Below are 20,975 nucleotides of genomic sequence, written 5' to 3'. Positions count from 1 at the left end.
AACTGTATGTATACTCACCTCTCTGCTGGCGATGAAATAATCGAAAATCTCACACACTCACTTCTCTCGTTTCTATTCCCCTTTGCCACTATTCTCGCTCATTTGGATTTCAATTTAAATATTTGATAGTCTGGCATTTTTTGGGCTCTTGTAATAAATGCCTTTCTTCTCTCGTGTCTTTCACCCTTCCTTTACCTGTAACAGTAAGGGCTTTTGTGTTTGTATTTAACGAATGTCGACTACACAAGTTTCTTGTGGCAGCATTTACAGCGTTCTAGAACGAAAGAACAAGACAGACCAAGAATGACGTTGGCAGATTTCGACCCTTGGGGGCCGCCCAAGCTATATGGAATCACAAGTATGTAGGGTCCTGTCTCACCTGAGGACAGCATTACAACATTCTAACTGATAGACACTACGCATATGGTTCTTTGACTTCATAGTCTTCTTCTTATTAGACAATGGTCGACAAAAGCTACTCAACAAATAAGGGAGGGGTCCTTGGCATCTCTTTCAACAGCCCGTAAGACACCAACATGTGGCGGTGCCAACAGAGAGGCTCTCGGCACAACATTCCATACTGTTTTGCCCTTCTACAACTCTTGACTTTCTTTGCAACCATTTCATTCTTTGTCCTCTTCTACTTTTATAAGCCATAACATTTATTTTGTGTCTGTAGGTATCACATCGTTTTTGCACCGCCGGAATAATGTGCCTCACGTGCTATCTTAAATGACCGTAGATGATATCCAGTTCTGAAACGCCCACTCAATAGAAGACAGCTTGTTTCCCAATCCACCAAATGAGTTATTGTATTGTTGGTTCTCTTTTTGCATTTATTACAGCTTCACGAGAACCCTCCTTATCATCTAAGGACAATGATCTAGCCTGCTAATTGATTACTCAAAAACAAATACAAGGGAACTTTCTTGTAGACAAGTCCACTAACTTTTCACGTCAATGCAAAGGTCCCAGAGTGTGATGAGGTAATTTGCAAAAATGAGCCAGAAAAGAGTTAAATTTCTTCCTCGACTAAGAACAGTAAACGCTTCTGAAGCACCATGAACCTTTTCAAATCTGTGGACACCTTTTTTCTTCATGATTATATATCACAATTTCGAGGCCAAATAATCTTCTGAAGTTAAGATCCCTTCAAGTAGATTAGCCACTTTCAAGGCGCATCCGTAAAACGTGGTCAAACCAGAACCTCCATGACCATAATTGTGTATGACCTGCAAAGACAAAAGTGAAGGCAATTATCAACGTAATTCACAAGCAGTTATAACACATCATGAGCAGAAATAGCTCCTGCATACCGTCAGAGGTTTGCCGTCGATCATCTTCTTCTCAAGTTCGACTCGTAGTTGACTGCGGCCTGGCCGCAACCCCACCCATTCGTATAAGATTTCCGCTTTCTATACAATGTTCAATGCCCAATAAACGTATGTTTGTGAGGTAGGGGGGAAAAATGGGAAAATGTGTTCCGCTACATTGCGGCTATTATGTGGTAACGGTGTGTTTATCAATTACCTCTAAAGAGGGGAACAGGGAAGTGCAGCCTTCGAGGATAAATTTTGCATCTTCTTTCCTGGGAATAGTATCCCACTGATCCTTATCGTGCGTTCCTCCCAGTACAACACTGTCCTGACTGCTCAAAACAACACAAGTGAAGAGTATGCATTGAAAGAGAAATCGACAGACTGGGCAAATACTTTGGGATGATGTAATTTCCGACATCACTATCATCAATCAAAATGGATTTTTGCCAGGGAGCTTTTATCTACGTGTACGGCAAGAATTTAATGTAAAAAAATGTTTGTACCGTTACAGCAACTTAGCGAAAGACTTACACGAAATATATGTCCACGGATCGGGTGGACTGATAAATCATTGGCCAATTCTTTGGCTCCAATTCCAGAGCAATTGATAATTACATCAAAATCGGAAGCTAATTCTTCGAAACACTCAAGCCGTTTTACTACCACGTTGCCTCCTTTTCTGCGGAATTGTTCCATTAAATGAGGCATTAATCTGGATCCTTCACAGGTAAAAGTGACAAAACGATATCCTTGCCTGCCAAAAAATAATATTTATTAGACGTCTGATTTACGGTGTACGTATGTGAAAATATTAACATACTTCCACTGTGGTTTTTTGTAAAGCGCCAATTCTTCTCTTTTGAGAACTTGAAATCCGTAGATGAAATCACTGTACGAGGGTATGGAACTCACTGTGTCAGAAGTCTGCAAACATGGCACAAGGGACACTCCAAGTTTTCCCCCTAAAGGTGAATTCCACAGTTCCTTTAAGAAATCCCATGTATCCTTGGAATAAGCACTGTTAAAAGGAAATATATATTTAAAATTCATGCAACTTCAGCTTTTTATGGTAAACCTTACTAAACATCACTTTCAGGGGTATCTCCGAGAAGAAAAGGCATCCAGAGACCAGCTAGTGTTTTAACTGTTTAATTTCTTTCAATTAATTATAAACAACATTGTGAACCAATTACCTGCCCCATCACTTGTTGTCCCAGGACTAAATTTATCAGCCAACAGGGTAATAGTTAAATTTGGAAATCTCTCTTGCAAAACCTTTGCAACACTCAGTCCAACTATTCCTGCTCCAATCACTGCTACTTTCACAACCATCTCAATAGTTTTGAATCCACAATATCACGAAAAACCACTATCAATCTAATCTGGATTTCCTAGACTTTATTCTAGTGGGACTGCTGATGGCTCCAGCATTGGGTGCCTCTGAATTAGGCTCAGAAACAGTTCCTAGTAGCTCTCTGACAAACTTGAATCGTGACAAGAAGAATTTCCAAACGAGAAACCAACCTAAATCAAACCAAATGATCTTTATTGAGTACAAGGGTTTTGAGAAAATTTTTTAAGGGTACATATGGTACTAGATTGAAAAGAATGAAAGCATGTATCAGTTGGAAAAACTAACACTCTAGATAACTGTCGTTTAACTATCGCCTTTAGTAATGACAATGGCTGAAGCAAATACCTATTCCAACAATGCTCAAAACAATAATAACAGAAGCCACCAATCCCAGAATCACGAGCAATATATCCGTGACGAAATGGCTCATTTTTAACAAACATTTACATTAATTATGCTTTGCCATGTTAACACACGGACAAAGTTCGCGTTTTATCAAAGTTGTTGTCTTGTTGACGATTCGTACTTCATAAACATTAAAGGCCCGTCAACTATTTCGAAGGCCACGGTATACTAACAAGGTTTGCCATCTGGAATGAAAAAGAAGAAGTTCTTATGAGTAGCATGAATTAAAACCAATTAAAACGAGAATTGATTTCGATAATTGGTCAAATTCACTGATCTTTGTAATTTTACTATTATCTACATACTTATTTTTTTAAATTTCGAATTAGATAAATCAACAAATAAAAACGCTCTTTCATATTCTTGGGGAGGACCTCTTTATTGTTTGGTGATTGATTTCAAAAATTCAAATTTAGCTATATGAGGATTGATCCATGAATTCGTATTTTACATATTGATATTTTGATTTTTCATTATTAGAAACAGCGGTGTGAGGTTGCTAGCGTAGATTTCGAAACAGGCTGTGCTACACTGACTAATAGTCAACTTTTTCGTAATAGTTTTGCCGCCATTTTTACCATAGCGGAAGTGTATGCTATACTACGCGCAGACTAAATAGTTCTTGATAATATAGACGTTATTAGTACAATTATTTAATGTTATTGTTTTTTAGAGTTGATAAAATTTCGAGTTTATTCTTTAAATGTCCAGTGTTTATCTAAATTTTTCGAAATATTGGGTTGAATAAATTGAGGAATTCTTTTGAAACAGAGCCTCCGCCTGGTGGTTTTTTTTTGCCACCATGTGGGACTATTCACCGGTGTACTGAATCCAGCCTTAGTCGGTAGCCGTTTGATTCTTTCACGCCTGCTTAGCTATTAACAAGTCTTAGACATTTTTTGCGGCTGAAAGATCTGTGATATTTATTAATTAAAGGAGGGAAAATGGTGCCCGAACCAAATATTCAACTTATTCAAATTTTGGAGAAAACCGTTTCGTCAGGTCAGTCTGTTTGATTGTATTTTAAAAATTCGCAATACGGCATGGTTACAACGCCATTGATCTTCTGGTTTACGAATGCTTTTTCTAACTGCCATTCACCTTTTCTTCAACAGAAAAGAATGAATTGGAAGCAGCCCAAAATTATCTTGAACAAGCTGCAAGGGCAAATCTGGTAAGCAAATGGTTCCTTATAACTCGTTTGGCTCTAGGGCCTCTGTTACTAAGTGAAATCCAACTAGACACTTGAGAAATTTTGTGGTGTTTTACCAATATTTTGTGTGTGATTTTCTATTTATATCACAAATGTAAATGCTGCAACGTTATTTCTTTAAGGTGGAATTTATCAGAGCCTTGTCTGATATTCTTGCCCATGGAGCCAATAGCCCTGTGGCCCGCATGGCTGCTGGCTTACAGTTGAAAAATTGCTTGACTTCAAAAGATACAGATGTCAAGCTAGAATACCAGCAACGATGGTTGTCATTCCCACCAGATTTAAGGGCTTATGTAAAGAAGAACATTTTGGCTGCCCTGGGAACAGAGACTATCCGTCCCAGCTCTGCTGCACAGTGTGTTGCATACATGGCAGTTGCTGAACTACCAGTCAGTCAATGGCCAGAACTTATATCTGTTCTTGTTGCGAATGTCACTGCAGCCAACAGCACAGAAATGGTTAGAGAGGCAACCTTGGAAACCATTGGATATATTTGTCAAGATATTGTAAGTGATTTCATCAAGATTATGAATTTCATAATAGGTAAGAGGTATTCTTACATTTTTTGTTGTCTAAACTAGGATGCTGAAGTTTTAGCAACTCAGTCAAACGAGATTCTTACCGCTATTGTTCATGGTATGAAGCGCGAAGAACCAAGTAACCACGTCAGATTAGCCGCAACAACTGCACTATTAAACTCTTTGGAGTTCACAAAAGCCAACTTTGATAAAGAAGTATACATTTTGCTTAGTTGATCAATCAAATCTTTACCAGTAAATTTTTTTAACATAGAGTGAACGCCACTTCATTATGCAAGTTGTATGTGAAGCGACGCAGTCACCCGATACCAAAGTGCGTGTTGCAGCTCTTCAATGCCTGGTCAAAATTATGTCTCTCTATTATCAATACATGGAGCACTATATGGGGCCTGCACTTTTTGCTGTAAGTTACCAAAATGAATAGGAGAACGAAAAACTAAAGCATAACATTTCTGAATAGATCACGCTAGAAGCAATGAGATCAGAGATCGATGAAATTGCGCTTCAAGGCATTGAATTCTGGTCAAACGTATGTGACGAGGAAGTGGATTTGGCCATTGAGGCTAGCGAAGCTGCTGAAATGGGTCGTCCTCCCGAGCATACCTCGAAATTTTACGCCAAGGGCGCGCTCCAATACTTGGTTCCGGTATTGATGCAAACCCTGACCAAACAAGAAGAGTATGATGACGAGGACGACTGGAATCCTTGTAAGGCAGCTGGCGTATGCCTCATGTTGTTAGCTAACTGCTGTGAAGATGTTATTGTTCCTCACGTGCTTCCTTTCGTCAAGGAGAATATTGAGGTAGAGATAATAGCATTTTAAGTCTTCCACTTGGTAACTAAACTCTAAAAATTCCTTCCTCAGAATCCTGATTGGCGTTTCCGTGACGCTGCAGTGATGGCTTTTGGCTCTATTCTTGAGGGACCTGATGCTGTTCAATTAAAACCAATTGTGGAACAAGCTATGCCGTTCCTTTTCAAACTGATGCATGACACAAGTGTCAATGTCCGCGACACCGCAGCGTGGACGATAGGACGTGTGTGTGAAATCATCCCTGATGCGGCAGTGGCGCCTCCCAATTTGCAACCACTTCTTCAGGCCCTAGTTACCGGACTCACAGCAGAGCCTCGTGTAGCCTCAAATGTGTGCTGGGCCTTCTCAAGCTTAGCTGAAGCTGCCTATGAAACTGCATCACAGGTTTATATTTGTTTTTTATTTTTATCCACAATAGTAAAACAAACAAATTTGATCGTGTTTAATGAACAGGCTACTGACGGAAATGAGCCGGACTCCTACTGCCTATCTGAATATTTTGAGCCAATTGTTCAGAAATTGTTGGAAACCACCGATAGACCAGACGCTGCCCAAGCTAATCTTCGTGCCGCTGCCTATGAAGCTTTAATGGAAATGGTCAAAAACTCTCCCAAGGATTGTTATCTGACCGTTCAAAAGACTACCATGGTGATCTTGGAGCGATTGCAACAGGTATTTGGTACACGAATATTTTCCGGAATGATGTTAACCTTTTTTTATTTTTCCTTGGAGGTTCTGAATATGGAATCTCATGTGTCATCCCACTCGGATCGAGTCCAATACAACGATCTCCAATCTTTGCTTTGTGCTACGCTACAGAGCGTGCTTCGTAAAGTTACACCAGAAGATGCTCCCAAAATATCTGATCCGATCATGGCCGCATTACTGCAAATGTTCAATTCGAGCGCTGGGCCAAATCGTGCTGGTGGTGTACAGGAAGACGCTTTGATGGCAGTGGCTACCTTAACAGAAGTCCTTGGTGAAGGTTTCATCAAGTACATGGAGGCTTTCCGTCCATACCTTATCATGGGCTTGAGAAACCATGCTGAAACTACCATCTGTCAGGCGTCCGTCGGGCTGGTTGGCGACATTTGCCGAGCTCTAGGGGCCAAGATTCTGCCTTTTTGCGATTCTATTATGTCCCTCCTTCTGGAAACACTTGGCAACAATGAGGTCGATCGGAAAGTGAAGCCTCAAATTTTGGCAGTGTTTGGAGACATGGCTTTGGCCATCGGCCCAGAATTCAAGAAATACCTTGAGTTGGTTCTTGGCATGTTGCACCAAGCATCTCAAGCCCAAGTTAACAGAGTAATTAAAGTTTAAAATTGGATTTATATACATTTCTTCAGTACCTGGTTTTTCTTAGAATGACTTCGACATCATGGACTACCTGAACGAGTTGCGAGAATGCTGCCTAGAAGCTTACACAGGGATAGTTCAAGGTCTGAAAGGAGAAGACAAAGAAACAGTTGGAACTGATGTCCAGCTTTTACTTCCCCACGTCCCTCACATGATCAATTTCATCACGACAATCGCTAGAGATCGAGAAAAGTCGGACGGAACTATCTCTGCCGCAGCTGGTCTTATCGGGTATGCAATCATTGCTATCGTGAGTGGTATAAATCTAACTTTGCACAATTTTCCGCAGCGATCTTTGCTCGGCATTTGGCCACCAGTTATTGCCGTTCGTTGATACTGAACCCATCACAGAGATGTTGACCATTGGTCGACGATCGAAGACAGGAAAAACTAAAACGCTGTCGAACTGGGCCACGAAGGAAATCCGTCGTCTGAAGAGCTCCGTCACTGCTAGTTGGTGAGTATTTCAGCTGCTAGCGTTTTTTAGTTTCAAAGTGAGAGGAACGCTTAATTCTAGTTTATATCATTTAAAATTACCCTATTTTTATCCAAAAAGTTTTAAGTTATTTTATCTTAGGTTAGGTACGTATAGTATGTTAAACATTGGCTGTAAGGTTGATTCAGAGTGAAAGAGAATGGATATGAATGCGATTCTTTGTCTTATTATCTGTTACAGATTGGCCAAATGAGTGGTACGCATGCGCGTGAGGCAAAAGAGAACGTGAACATTTTGGTCATGAAGCGTGAGTGGTGGATGAAAGTGAATCGGACTTTACCTACTAGTATCTCTTTTCAAAACTTGAAACTTATTCCTCACTTCATTACACCTACACGCAGTCTTCCATCCTCTTTATCTCTTCTGTCTTTCCTCTTTTTTTACGTATACCATCGCACCAACTATTCCTCCTTGCCAGCACTTGTTTGCCCTTCCATTTCAGTCTCATCTCCTCCCACATTCTCCGTTTATTTTTTTGGTTGAACGCTGTACGAATGTCCGAACGGATGTATGAGAGAGTGTGTGTATGTATGTGTACAAGTAACATATCCATCATGTATGTCTGTATGTGTGCGAATGGGAAGTCGATCAATTGATCTGTATGGAAAGATGTGAGAAAATGAGACGTGAACTTGTATGATTGAAGTGGGGGGGGGGGGAGGAAATCGAGTAAATGAGTGAGCGAAAGGGAATCTTGCACACAAGGGCGACCTAGTGTCAAACCAGTTCTATCAACTTCTCTCTTCCCCCTCTCTATCTAATTAAGGTTTTCCACTTAATCCAAGAAAAAGGGAAGGGCTTGCACATTTAGCTAAACCAACGACTGATAACGGGAAAAACGACTTTATACTGACGTGATTGTGTGCGGAATGTATGTATTGGGTTTGTTGCAAGTAGTAAGAATCTTAGATGTCCCTGCCAGCCTCTGAAAAAAGATATTCACCGTCGTAAGGGATATTGTGCGTTTCTTGGTTCCATTCCAATTTATATTACCTATCGGTATCTTTAACTTGGCCAGCTTACGAGACATGGTAATAAGCGAAGAGTGATTCCTTTTTTTATTTTAACAGTTCCCCAACAATTTAGAATCTAATCATTAATTTCAAACGCCCTTAATTTGGTCGAGTCATACGTGTTGTAAATGAGAATACCAAGTACCTTGAAGTAAAAGGCTCGCCCAAGGGCGAATTGATAGAAATAGTGAACTAGAACTTGGTAACTAGATTGGAATAGGGGAAAAAAATCTTTTTGCGAATTGTAATTTCGGTGAATGAAGAAACTGATGGGGAATTTTGTAACGAATCAATGTGTGAATGGAACTCTCCAGTGTAACTGAAACTGTGTAAATGTGACGGACTTATTACTTCTTAACGTGACTAATAAATGTGCGAAGTGCGAGCCCTTAAAAAAAGAAACAAAACAACATACTTGACTCGCCTTCATTACAGTATTTAACGCGATTTTACGAAGTACTAATGTAATGACGGAGAATCAAAAAGATCAGACATTCCTTTCTGTCTTCAAAATTTTTTATTACTTCATTACGTTTCGATTCTAAATCGAGATCTTTCGATGCACATGGTTTGTATCTTCCGTTTCATGTTTTATTTAATTTTTTTTTAATAACTACGCTCAATTACTGGGAAACGTTGCCCATACCTTCAGTGGAAAAGATTGTGTCTACATGCCAACTTTTCACTCTAAACTACTTGCTGGTTTTTGCTACAGTAAACGATGTGATTTGCATCTTTGTCTTTAGTTAATACATTTCGTCGTGATTTTTTAATTTGGTTTGAAACGAGATTTTTCCGCATGGATTTTTTGCCCGCAATTGAAATTTGGTTTGTATAAAATTTGACACGTAACATTTGTGACTGACTTTGATTGTTGCGGTCGTTATCCAGGTGGTAAATGAAATAAGAAAAGTTTTGTGTTTGGTAACCAGGAAGCAACAAGTAACTGTTAGAGGTAAACCAGTGTCGGTCAGACTTACGGTAAAAGTATGTGTAATATATATAACAAATAAATACTAATTTCGAGGCTTTTTAGTTCACCGTACCAGAAACCTTCGGTCTGTTATGTATTGTTACGGTTGAAAAAGTTGTAAAGGGCCATCTTTTTCCGTCTCGGCGTCGTGTGTGAAATAGGTGAGTGTAGGCTGACGTACCCCCGAAGGCCGCATGCACCGTACGGGATTCCTTTTTTAAAGCGCTATTTTATGTTGGCATTTCTTCCTTCTAGAAAATTTCTGAACAAGATAAGAACAAACAAACTTGGGAACATTTAAAAAATTGTTGTTAACCTATCACTGTGGATCTTTGGATTATCCGTTTGAATGGAAGGGTTCGGATGGATTTAATGTGGGATTCCATTAACTCGCAGCTGTTGAAAGGTAACGGTCATACAATAAGAAATGCATAAAAATATGGTACTCGATAATACTCTCCGCATTAGGAAAAAAGAAGGTCAAAAATGATTATTGTGTCCACTCCATTTCATTTGGGAAATGGCACCTGTAAGGGACTAAGGAAATACTGGAAGAATTAGAAGAAATAGAAAGGATTTCGGGTGACCGTTTTCCCCTTGATTGGAGAGAAGGGGAACAGAGCACATTCATGGTTATAGCATTCATGGCTGTTTGCCCGTTTCCCCTTACCTGGCGGGTCTCTTACCTGTTGAGCCTCTTCTCTTTTATCACGTCTTACTCCTTCTCCTGCTTTTCTTCCTCCTGTTTCCTTTTCTACCTGCTTTCTTCTTCCCCTTCACTTTATCGGTTGGTGGCGCATTTCGGTCTGGCTGGCACTGGCAGCATTCAGCAGCAGTTTGAAGAGATTCAGTCAAGTCGAGTCGCTACGCCAGTTGAGAATTCCCTCCACCGCGCTCTCTTTCTTTCCTCGATTTTCAACAAACAATCACAAAAACTAGGATGTGCTCTTGGACCGGATTTTGATTAGCACATCGTCCACTCCATATTCAAAGGTAAGACATTTTTCTTTATCGATTTCTTTCCTTTTGTCTTTTTTTTTAGTGCATATTGCGGTGTTTCATAGACATCATCTGGGGTAGTGGGTAGTTGCGGTTTTGAGGTCTCTTTTTTTTTGTGTGTGTGAGAGTCTTGGCCCTTGCCAATGCCGTGCAGTGTTCGTGTTGTTTTGTCCAGCCTGGCGTTTGTGCCTTCCATCGTGGTACGGCAACTTCGAGCGACGACCTACTTTCTCGTCTTCTCAGTTTTCGACACGGATTAGCGGTTCGAAAATATTTTCAGTGTAAACCCAACTCAGATATGTTTATCATAGATCTGGCAAAGTTCTTGGAATATTTGGCGGCATTATCCCTAATTCTTGTCATTTAACAATTTTATGAATCAGTTTTCGTTCAGTTCGTCATTCTGCGAACTGAATTCGACAGTCACGTTCACTGTCACACGTAAGCCTGGCTAAATTCTAGTGAAAGGATGAAATTATGTGTACACTATTGCATGGGTGACTTTGACGAACGGTGGTTGCTCTAGCTCTTGCATTCTATAGCACATACCTAACACACGAGAAGGGAAATTGGATCAGCTTTTTAAAATTTAATGCACATTCCGTGCACACCTATAATATACAGGCTGATATTCAAGTAAAAGTAAAAGCTAGGGCGTTGGAGAAAAAAAAACATACGTACCCAGATTCTTTGATAAAGTTAAAATGAAAGAGGGAAAGTTTGTGTAACGTTTCGTAATGTAAAGAACTGATTCAGACGTGGGCGGAGTATGTGTGGAGGAGGGAAGTAAGCTCCGGGAACTCTTTTCTAAAGGAGAAAGAGAAGGTCATCTATCTTTTAGCATAATAGAAGGATACGTTCTAATGGATATCAAGAAAAGAACAAGCAATAAATGGAATATGGTCCTTTTGGTTGTGTGGTATCTCCCAAAATGGGGAGCCGGAAGGTCCATTATTCGTCATCAAGGTTTTATGCAATGATTTCGTGGTCTCCATCCCCTCTTGCGCACTTACCTGAGCCAATCAGCTGTTATTTATACTTTGCGAGTTTCTGTTTGCTGACAGCAATAAAGAAACGATCAATTAGAAAATAGCCACACTCCCTGGGAGCTATTTTTCTTTGTCTTGTGGGAATCGATAATGCCAGATGTGTCAAAAACAGCATATCCAAAAAATATGCAGAAAAAGAAAAAGCGAAGAGTACGCTTAACCTCGATTTTATCTTTTCGGAAGAGTATTCTCACCTTAAAGGTTATGTGCACAGTTGTTCGTGACTGACACAAATTTCTTCCTACTGCCGTGAAGAAGAAAAAAGGGAAGAATTACACGGGCGGAACTTGGTCATTTGCATGGAGAAAACAAAAATAGGAACGTCGACCCCCATTTTTGATGCATTTTAAAAGGCCAAGAAACAAAAAATAAAAAACCAAACGTTTTTTGGGTGTTTTTTTTTTTCCTTTTACTCCCTTCCTCTCTTTTGTCTTTCGTTCTCTCCCCCTTGAGAAAGCATGATCGATATGCCGCGGGAGTTAGCTGTTGTTACACTTGTTCTTCTCCCCTGCAGCCATTCAAACGGAACGGGAGAGAAAAAGATAAAAATGCACATTCAAACGGGAGGGGTTTCATATACATAATAAGACAGTGTCCCAACCTGAAACAACGTCAGTCGGTGTCTTGACCACTCACCAGTGAAGGTGCGTTGCCCGTGCCAGCCTTTTTTTTTTGTATGTACACGTGTGTATGTGTGTGTAAATGTGCCGCCTAAAACAGTAGGGATTGGATTATTTTACCTTTAGACTCATGTTTGAATCGTGAAGCCACTGTCTAATAAACTATGGCTAACAAAGATCGCGCCGTGTATAGTAAACGGTTGACACCGGGTCGGAGTAGTAGCTCCCAAGACAATTCCACATCTGATTATGGTCGAGTGATTCATAGTAATTTTCATTTTGCCGAAGGACCTAGTGCCCTTTACTCGGGCCGAAGGAGTGCCCTAGAAGACGTCAGTCCCATAAACAAACCGCTCGTCAGTTTAGATGTTAACATCGATGTAAGTTTGCCGTTAACTTTTTCGCGACAACTACCCGTAAAAATGTAATTCATTGACCCGTTTTCCCGTGGAATTTTATGAACGCAAAGGTGGAAACAAAAAAGTAGAATGTTCCGCCTTTGTAGTTGACCTAATTTTGACTGCTGGTGATCACGACCGCAGAGTGTGTATCTTCTCTGAAATGAAATGGGTCGGTCGGAAGATGGTTCTCGAACAATTGTTGCAAGCTGTGACGATACTATTGTAATTGTAATTCAAATTTAACAAGTTTTCTCTTCAATTACTATGACAGGCAAAAAACAGCGTGAGCAGCCGAGGGAAGCGGGTGCGCTGCGTCAACACGATGGCGCCGCAACAGCCGATGAACGTGGCGAATGATCCAGGTGTTTCCGACGAGGAGGAATACACGGAAGATGAGGAGAGCCCGTTAACCAATAATGATATATATGGCGGCAGGTAACACTAAAACACTCTTAACGACTCCATCCCATCATTTCTTGAAACCACTCACGAGGACGATGCGAGAACGGTCACGTTGGTTCATCTACCGTTATGGATGTGTAACATGTGCCACCTGTTTCCCCTACATCACCGTTAGCCGAAGAAGATTCCCATCTGTGGATTCTTAGAGGGCCGTAACAGGATATGCAATCACGGCCTTATAAAGGCCAGCTAGCATCTGTTTAGAACATCGATTCTTAGCACTTGGGTATTTCAGCGTAGTCTGGGTTACTTGAACGGGATTCACAACAGTTGTTTTTATTGTTTGTTTAAGGAAAATCTAGTTTCAAACGAGAACAGGCTAACCTCTTTGTATGTGGTGACAAATTCCATTTAGTTAACAATGGAACTGGTTTTCATTTGAATTTAGTTTTCAGTGGTCTAAGGCTTGCCATATTTCATTGCAGACATGTTAGGAAATAGCACATCTAAAAGCATTTGACGACATGGCACAGACAATTCGTTGTTTTGAATCCGACCGTTATTTACAAGCAGATTTGAAAAAAAAAAAGTTTTACTTTAATAGCGCATGGCATTATATCCAACTGAGTAACATGAATGGCGTAGACAGATATGGTCGATGTTTTACCTGACCTGCACACCTTGCCAACAGCCTTTTTTTTTTTCCTCAACTTTTCTCTTTTGGTACTCTTTTCCAATTGGCAATTATAGTGAAAGTTTTCTAGTGCAGTCTATCTTTTTTCCTATTAATGTCGACGTGAAAGAGAAAAACGAGGCCGAATCGAGTGAAAGGGAAGCGACAAGAAGACTGAATAATAGAATAAAAGCATAAGCCCGGCAGCTAAATGGTCTTTTGTATGTTAAAAAACTAATGCCACCTCTCTCTTTCTGCACGTAGTCGGCTTTTTTACCCATTGAATATTCAATCATTCGTAACTCAGTAGGGCAAACAAGATTGAAACATTTTTTATTTATTTTCGAAAATAACGAACCTCGACTGTTCGTGAACGGAAAACATTCCAACCGAATTCGTCACACCTTCATTAAAAAGGAAAGTTTCACATTTACTTCTGGTGACTTGCTGAGTTGCAACCGGTGGGCTTTCTTGGGGCCCGGAGAAGATTTTTTTGAAAATTCAGGCTATTTCGTTATAAGGTATACACCTGTACTTACTACCGGCGCTATTTTTTTTTTTGTCACCTTGTCACGCAGTACATTTCGTCGTGCAGGCAGCTTTTCCAACTATTTTTCCGTAGCTAGTGTCGTAATTTTTTTGTGTGTCGCAATTCAAGAACGTCTAGAACAAAGAAAAATGGGGATAGCGCCCTAGTTTGAAAATATGATATGCCGTAATAATATGCAACCAAGTCCAACCGCGCTCCATTTTACTCCCCTATCCCGCTCGTCTGGCAATCCTTTCTAAAAGTGTGGATGTGTATTTGGGCATTCGAAGGAATTAAGGTCATTTTTTCATCTGACAAGTATTTGTTTCCCGCTTACCTTAGCGAATGTCCAACGGGCTATTCAATGTCTAGAACAGAACCACACCCATTCCGAAAAGAAATCCGAGGTCAACAGTGAACAAAAGAAATGCTTTCTATCTCTTTTTTCCTACCCGTTCTCCTTGCGAGACCTTCGTGATCTATATTAGCTTAAACTAAACTTTCATAACTGCTGCAAGCGATCATTTATTTTTTGTTGTTGTTGTCTTCCTATCTTTATGAATTGTATGATTTTTAACCTACAGCCAAAGAAGCGCAATCGACACAAAAGGATGGGACGTATTCCGCAATTTACCACCGGAAGACTTGAGTGGTTCTCTTGCCAACCAAAAGGTTGTCGAGATGACAGTCAAAATCTTCAAGGTGGTGGCCTATTTGTTGACATTCGTCGTCGTCCTCTCGGCTGGTGTCATCTCCAAAGGCACCGTCTTGTTTATGACCTCTCAAATCAAACCTGGCCGGTCAACAGAATATTGTACTCGACGTACGTCAACTTAATATAATGATCAGTGTGGAATTATTTGTTAATTATTCGAAATTAAAAATTAGGAGACGGACGATCCTTTCAGGCGCATGTGAGCGAAGAGGAACGTGTCTCATGGATGTGGGCCCTTCTTTTTAGTTTCGTTATTCCGGAATTCTTTATGTGGTTCCGCTCGTCACGTATTTGTTTCTTTCGACAATGGAAGCGTCCACGCTTTTTCGATTTTATGATTGTCGTCATTTTCGAAACGTTTCACGTCGTTGGTGTTGCCATGCTCATCTATGCTGTCCTACCCAACATGAAGGTGGTCCAGGGTGCTATGCTCACCAACTGTGTCTGCCTTGTTCCAGGCATTCTTGGTCTATTGTCACGCAATTCCAAGGAGTCTAAACGATTCGCCAAATCGATTGTCGACATCTTTGCTATCATGGCCCAGATTAGCGGATGTTTTCTTTGGGTAATTCCGGAGCTGAACAAGACCAACTGGCAACACGTCTGGATGTTGCCTACATCGCTCATCTTAACATCGTTTGGATGGTGGGAGAATTACGTTGACAAACATTCACCTATAGGTACGTGTGTAATCTTCTTGCATTAGACTGGAACGCAAATGGATTAACAATAATTTCGTTTTCCCTTAGGTTTTGTCAAATACTTGGGAAAGATCAAAGAAAAGATGAAAGCCACTCGCTATTTCACCTACATTTTTGTTAGCGTTTGGAAAGTGATGGTCTTTTTCTGCTCAATGCTCTTGATCGAACTCCTCACCGTTGGCAAGGTGGACAACATATTCCTGTTCTTTATGCCTGGTTTCGGTGACCACAAAGTCAACTTGACGGAGATAAGTAGCAATAAATTCGCTCAGCTCGACATTCCCGGTGCTGGACGATTGACTGAAACAGAAACCATCCCGGCATGGCCCAATACGGCTATATATCTCTGCGTGATTCAGTCTTTCGCCGCTTTCCTTTGCTTTGGACTCGGAAAGTTTGCCTGCAAGATTTGCATTCAGGTACGTTTGACACGTGAAAAGTCCTAAACATCATGATCGTTCACACTGGCCTTTCTGTTTCGTGATTCAGGGTTTCAGCTACGCTTTTCCTGTAAACTTGACCATTCCAGTGACAATCTCTTTGTTGATTGCCTTTTGTGGATTACGAATCGGTAATCCATGTATGTTTTCCGACACTATTCCACCTTACTTGTACTGGGACTGCCCCAATGGCGACTTCCTCACCGAGGTCATCACCAATCAATATGCTTGGGTTTGGCTCCTTTGGCTCCTGTCACAAACTTGGATCACGTTGCATATTTGGACTCCGAAATGCGAGCGTTTGGCTCACACCGAGAAGCTCTTCGTCAATCCGTTTTACTGTTCGCTGCTGATAGATCAGTCGATGGGTATGAACCGCCGTCGTGACGACGAAAGTGATGTCAAAACGGAAGATATTGAACTGGAACGTGACGGTGTAGCAGACACGGACATGACTCAATATTACGAGACCATATCAATCGGCACGGAATCGTCAACAGCCACACCCAAGACCATCAAGGCCTCTGATAATATCACCCGCATCTATACTTGCGCAACTATGTGGCACGAAACAACCGAAGAGATGTTGACCTTCCTTAAGTCAATCTTTCACATGGATGAAGACCAGTCTGCCCGTCGTGTCGCTCAAAAATATCTCAAGGTAAGCGTCTCCAACAACGCCCATATTCGCTGGAATCACTGAAGGGTGTTTTCATTTTATTTTATCTGACATTCCGTGATTGACCCTGAATTTTAAATTCAATGATTTTTTTCAACCAGATTGTCGATCCGGATTATTACGAGTACGAGACCCACATCTTTTTCGATGACGCCTTCGAGTTGAGTGATCATAGCGATGACGATGTAGTAGCCAACCGATTCGTGAAATTGCTAATGAATGTAATGGATGAGGCAGCATCACACGTCCATCAAACCAACATCCGACTCCGTCCACCCAAGAAATATCCCACTCCCTATGGAGGCCGACTCGTATGGACCCTACCCGGCAAAACCAAGATGATTGCTCACTTGAAGGATAAGGGCAAAATTCGTCACAGAAAACGATGGAGCCAAGTCATGTACATGTACTATCTTTTGGGACACAAACTAATGGAGTTGCCTATCTCGGTTGATCGTAAGGAAGTCGTGGCCGAGAACACATACCTGCTCACCCTCGATGGCGACATTGACTTTTTACCCAGCGCTGTTCAACTTTTAGTCGATTTAATGAAAAAGAACCGTAACTTGGGCGCTGCATGCGGACGCATCCATCCTGTCGGATCAGGCCCTATGGTGTGGTATCAACTCTTCGAATATGCTATCGGCCATTGGCTCCAAAAGGCTACTGAACACATGATTGGTTGCGTCTTGTGTAGTCCTGGTTGCTTCTCCCTGTTCAGAGGCAAAGCTCTCATGGATGACAACGTTATGCGTAAATACACCACCCGCTCTGACGAAGCCAGACATTACGTCCAATACGATCAGGGCGAAGATCGTTGGCTGTGTACCCTACTCCTCCAGCGTGGCTACCGTGTCGAATACTCTGCTGCTAGTGACGCCTACACCCACTGTCCCGAAGGTTTCAATGAATTTTATAACCAACGTCGTCGCTGGGTTCCCTCTACCATGGCTAATATTATGGATCTGTTGGGCGATTACAAACGAACCATCAAAATCAATGACAACATTTCACTTCCTTACATCTTCTACCAGAGCATGTTGATGGGTGGTACTATTCTTGGACCTGGTACCATTTTCCTCATGTTGGTGGGTGCTTTCGTCGCCGCTTTCCGTATTGACAACTGGAGCAGTTTTATCTACAATTTGGTCCCGATTCTCCTCTTCATGTTCATTTGCTTCGTCGCTAAATCCGAAATTCAGGTTAGACTGCATAATGGTTATCCAAACTTAGGTCATTCATTAAATTTTCCCTTTTTTTCTTTATAGTTACTTGTGGCGCAAATGTTATCAGCCTGTTATGCCTTAATTATGATGGCTGTGATTGTCGGTACAGCGTTGCAGTTAGGCGAGGACGGCATCGGTTCACCTTCAGCTATTTTCTTGATAGCCTTATCGGGCTCATTTTTTATAGCAGCCTGTCTCCATCCGCAAGAATTTTGGTGCGTTGTACCTGGTCTCCTCTACTTGATGATGATTCCCTCCATGTACTTGCTGCTGATTCTTTACTCAATCATCAATTTGAACGTCGTCTCATGGGGAACACGTGAAGTCCAAACAAAGAAATCTAAAAAGGTACGAAATCTCCAGAAAGGCAACATAGTTTGATTAATTGACTAACTGTTTTTCGTCTTATCCAGGAAATTGAAAGAGAAAAGAAAGAAGCTGAAGAAGACGCCAAGAAAGCCAAAATGCAAAAGAAGTCTGGCCTACTAGGATTCTTCAATAGTTCCATGGCGGATTCAGAAGAAGGATCACTTGAATTGAGTTTTGCTGGACTATTCAAGATCATGTGTTGTACCCATCAAAAAGCGGTTGATGAAAAGCAACAATTGCTTCGCATTGCAGACACATTGGAATCGCTCAACAAGCGCTTAGACATCATCGAAAGGTATGACCTCTAAACAAATTCACATTTCTATGCTTATTTATCTAATGGTTATCTTTGATCTATCAGAGCTGTTGATCCTCATGGTTTGGTGGGACCTCGTCGTCGATCCATGTCGCGTACGTCACATCGCGGCGGAGGTGGTGTCGACGGATTGGCTTCCGTCCACGAAAATGATGGCGGATCTAACACTGACGATAGCGATGATGAAAGTGACAGCGTTGGTAAGTCGTGTTTGTGACTTCTTGTTGGCTTGGGTCATAAAACTCGCTTGATTTTTCTAGAACCCAAAACGGAACGTGACGAATTGATCAATCCCTACTGGATTGAAGATAAGGACCTCAAACGTGGAGAAGTGGACTACTTGTCTGGCCCTGAAATTCAATTCTGGAAAGACTTGCTCGACAAATACTTGTATCCCATCGACGAGAACAAAGAACAACAAGTGCGTGTTTGTTTTTTCGTAGTTTCGTGCGTTGCTTTATCGTTTAATGATTTGTTTTTATATTTTTTTGCATTAGGCTCGTATTGCTGCTGATTTGATTGAGCTACGAAACAAGTCCGTCTTTTTCTTCTTCATGTTCAATGCCCTTTTCATTTTGATCGTGTTCTTGCTGCAATTGAACAAAGGAGCCTTGCACGTTGATTGGCCACTTGGTGTCAAGACCAACATTACCTACATCGAAGAAACCTCTGAAGTACGTGGCAAGAATTTATCTCTGTTTAGCATTGCTTTAAACCATGCCCTTGTTTCATCTAGGTTTTGATTACTAAAGAATATTTGCAACTAGAGCCTATTGGTCTAGTTTTCGTCTTCTTCTTCGGCCTTATTCTCATTATCCAGTTTGTGGCCATGTTGTTCCATCGTTTCGGAACATTGTCCCACATTTTAGCTTCGACCGAACTCAGCTGCAGTCGCAAGGTAATATTATTTGTTTCTGGCCTTTTTAAAATCGATACTGTGACCATTTGTTATTGGCCTTAAAATAGGTTGATGACTTGTCTGAAGATGCTTTTATTGACAAAAATGCTGTCGAGATCGTGCGTAATTTACAAAGATTGCGAGGTATTGATGACGCTGACGACGATAATGAATCTGGTTCTTATCGGGATCGAATTGGTCATCGACGAACGATTCACAACTTGGAGAAGCAGAAACAAAAGAAACGCGTTACTGGAACGTTGGATGTGGCTTTCAAAAAGCGATTCTTTTCAATGACTGCTGAAGGCGAGATTGAAGGTAAAGTTAACAGTTATTAGTAAAAAATAATAAATTTAACCAATAGTTCCGTTGATTTCGACAGACACTCCGGTGATGAGTAACATGCGCAAAATACCTATGCGTCGTGAAACCATTAAAGCCTTGGAAGTCCGCCGAAACACAGTTATGGGAGAGGCTCGTAAACGCTCTACCATGCAAACACTTGGTGCTAATAATGAATTCAACCGTAACAAGAATCGGCATCGTAACAAAGCAACCGTCGTTGGTAACACTGTCGAGCGCATTTACTCACTCAACGCTCAACTCAACCAGGTTGTGGGTAATGCGAATGTAGCCGTTCCCAATGAAGGTTATGAAATGAGCTCGGACGAAGATCGTTCAAATGTTACCCGCAACTCAATGCGCCATGCGCAGCCAACGCCCCAGCCTGTCTTGGCTGAGATGCGGAACAGTCAGTTGTGAGCCGACAATGCTCAAACGATGCTGAAGAATCACTTTCTGTAAGTGAACCCGTCTACTCTTCTGTCCCTTCCCTCTGCCTTTTTTTTTAATTTTACAACAAATTTATTAATGACCGTAATGGGACCTACTTACGATTGAGTGCTTGCACATGGCATTTATTTGACTTGTAATTTTTAAAAGATGGACTTTTCGTGTACAAAAAAAATACATTTAAAAATAAATACTCCATTGTAGTTTTTTCAGTGTTGTGTATGAGAATCCCCTCACGCATGTATAATTGTATATATATGCTCCTCTCATACATATTTATACTCAGTACGAGAGGGAAGGCTTTCCCACTTTTGTCACATCTGCAAAAAAACGACATCTCTTGAAATTCGATAAAAATAATACTGCACAATCAAAATTGAACGCTGATTTCGATTACGCTATTGGTTTTCTTGTTCAACCAGCCATTTTATAAATAAATGAAAGCAAAGTGCTGTTAGCGAAAAGGGCCTCATTAATTTCCCAAAAATTTTAAAGTCAAAAAATTTTGGGCCAGCTCGCAGGTGAAAGTCCGCAGTTTCTCCTGTCCACAGTCCGCGGTCCGCGTCCGCAGTCAGTGGGAGGAGCCTTTTTTGAGGGTTAAGTGAGGACACTACAAGGGTGGGTGGTGAGGGACGTCCTCCGTTTTCAATAATGTTTCAATTTGATTATTGTGTTAATAAA

The 20,975-nt window shown here is 41.1% G+C and overlaps 3 protein-coding genes across 6 annotated transcripts; 2 read left to right on the top strand and 1 right to left on the bottom strand.

Annotated features, from left to right (window-relative positions):
* Positions 1-786: 786 nt before the first annotated feature.
* Positions 787-2,976, bottom strand: LOC116929004 (D-aspartate oxidase). 2 transcript variants are annotated; one of them, XM_032936162.2, is made up of 9 exons: positions 2,959-2,976; positions 2,513-2,843; positions 2,400-2,451; positions 2,140-2,337; positions 1,851-2,073; positions 1,713-1,780; positions 1,531-1,648; positions 1,317-1,415; positions 787-1,232 (listed from the first exon to the last, which is right to left on the bottom strand). In XM_032936162.2, the coding sequence occupies exons 2-9, from the start codon at positions 2,649-2,651 to the stop codon at positions 1,110-1,112; spliced, it is 1,020 nt and encodes a 339-aa protein (XP_032792053.2). In that variant the 5' UTR covers positions 2,652-2,843; positions 2,959-2,976; the 3' UTR covers positions 787-1,109. The 2 variants fall into 2 exon arrangements, with proteins under 2 accessions (XP_032792053.2, XP_032792047.2); XM_032936156.2 differs by lacking the exon at positions 2,959-2,976 and adding an exon at positions 2,906-2,925.
* A 905-nt stretch (positions 2,977-3,881) lies between these two features.
* Positions 3,882-9,285, top strand: LOC116928993 (importin subunit beta-1). Of its 2 annotated transcripts, XM_032936148.2 has the most exons (12): positions 3,883-4,080; positions 4,194-4,252; positions 4,414-4,797; positions 4,873-5,025; positions 5,084-5,233; positions 5,291-5,632; positions 5,696-6,028; positions 6,098-6,316; positions 6,377-6,952; positions 7,011-7,234; positions 7,293-7,460; positions 7,680-9,285. In XM_032936148.2, coding segments are annotated over exons 1-12 (2,667 nt in total). In that variant the 5' UTR covers positions 3,883-4,022; the 3' UTR covers positions 7,681-9,285. The 2 variants fall into 2 exon arrangements, with proteins under 2 accessions (XP_032792032.1, XP_032792039.1); XM_032936141.2 differs by lacking the exon at positions 7,680-9,285 and having other exon boundaries at positions 3,882-4,080; positions 7,293-7,464.
* A 1,052-nt stretch (positions 9,286-10,337) lies between these two features.
* Positions 10,338-20,487, top strand: LOC116928982 (chitin synthase chs-2). Of its 2 annotated transcripts, none has more exons than XM_032936127.2 (15): positions 10,338-10,478; positions 12,826-12,989; positions 14,743-14,981; positions 15,047-15,553; positions 15,623-15,993; positions 16,064-16,675; positions 16,795-17,895; positions 17,962-18,267; positions 18,333-18,583; positions 18,650-18,804; positions 18,865-19,025; positions 19,102-19,278; positions 19,341-19,502; positions 19,571-19,820; positions 19,885-20,487. In XM_032936127.2, the coding sequence occupies exons 2-15, from the start codon at positions 12,877-12,879 to the stop codon at positions 20,262-20,264; spliced, it is 4,785 nt and encodes a 1,594-aa protein (XP_032792018.1). In that variant the 5' UTR covers positions 10,338-10,478; positions 12,826-12,876; the 3' UTR covers positions 20,265-20,487. The 2 variants fall into 2 exon arrangements, with proteins under 2 accessions (XP_032792018.1, XP_032792014.1); XM_032936123.2 differs by lacking the exon at positions 10,338-10,478 and adding an exon at positions 12,153-12,533.
* Positions 20,488-20,975: the final 488 nt, after the last annotated feature.

The sequence above is a fragment of the Daphnia magna genome, linkage group LG1, assembly GCF_020631705.1.
Source record: "Daphnia magna isolate NIES linkage group LG1, ASM2063170v1.1, whole genome shotgun sequence".
In the NCBI taxonomy this organism is placed as follows: domain Eukaryota; kingdom Metazoa; phylum Arthropoda; class Branchiopoda; order Diplostraca; family Daphniidae; genus Daphnia; species Daphnia magna.
This window is presented reverse-complemented; position numbering and strand designations above follow the sequence as displayed.

What these genes read in the sequence shown, in the direction of transcription:
- LOC116929004 (XM_032936162.2), bottom strand. Translation starts at nt 2,651, where the DNA reads ATGGTTGTGAAAGTAGCAGTGATTGGAGCAGGAATAGTTGGACTGAGT. An exon ending in CCCTGTTCCCCTCTTTAGAG is followed by an intron (nt 1,416 to 1,530) that starts GTAATTGATAAA and finishes AACATTGTATAG; the next exon opens with AAAGCGGAAATCTTATACGA. An exon ending in TCGACGGCAAACCTCTGACG is followed by an intron (nt 1,233 to 1,316) that starts GTATGCAGGAGC and finishes TTGTCTTTGCAG; the next exon opens with GTCATACACAATTATGGTCA.
- LOC116928993 (XM_032936141.2), top strand. Translation starts at nt 4,023, where the DNA reads ATGGTGCCCGAACCAAATATTCAACTTATTCAAATTTTGGAGAAAACC. An exon ending in TGGGGCCTGCACTTTTTGCT is followed by an intron (nt 5,234 to 5,290) that starts GTAAGTTACCAA and finishes ATTTCTGAATAG; the next exon opens with ATCACGCTAGAAGCAATGAG. An exon ending in GCCGCAGCTGGTCTTATCGG is followed by an intron (nt 7,235 to 7,292) that starts GTATGCAATCAT and finishes AATTTTCCGCAG; the next exon opens with CGATCTTTGCTCGGCATTTG.
- LOC116928982 (XM_032936123.2), top strand. Translation starts at nt 12,318, where the DNA reads ATGGCTAACAAAGATCGCGCCGTGTATAGTAAACGGTTGACACCGGGT. An exon ending in TCGCTAAATCCGAAATTCAG is followed by an intron (nt 17,896 to 17,961) that starts GTTAGACTGCAT and finishes TTTTCTTTATAG; the next exon opens with TTACTTGTGGCGCAAATGTT. An exon ending in TGATGAAAGTGACAGCGTTG is followed by an intron (nt 18,805 to 18,864) that starts GTAAGTCGTGTT and finishes TGATTTTTCTAG; the next exon opens with AACCCAAAACGGAACGTGAC.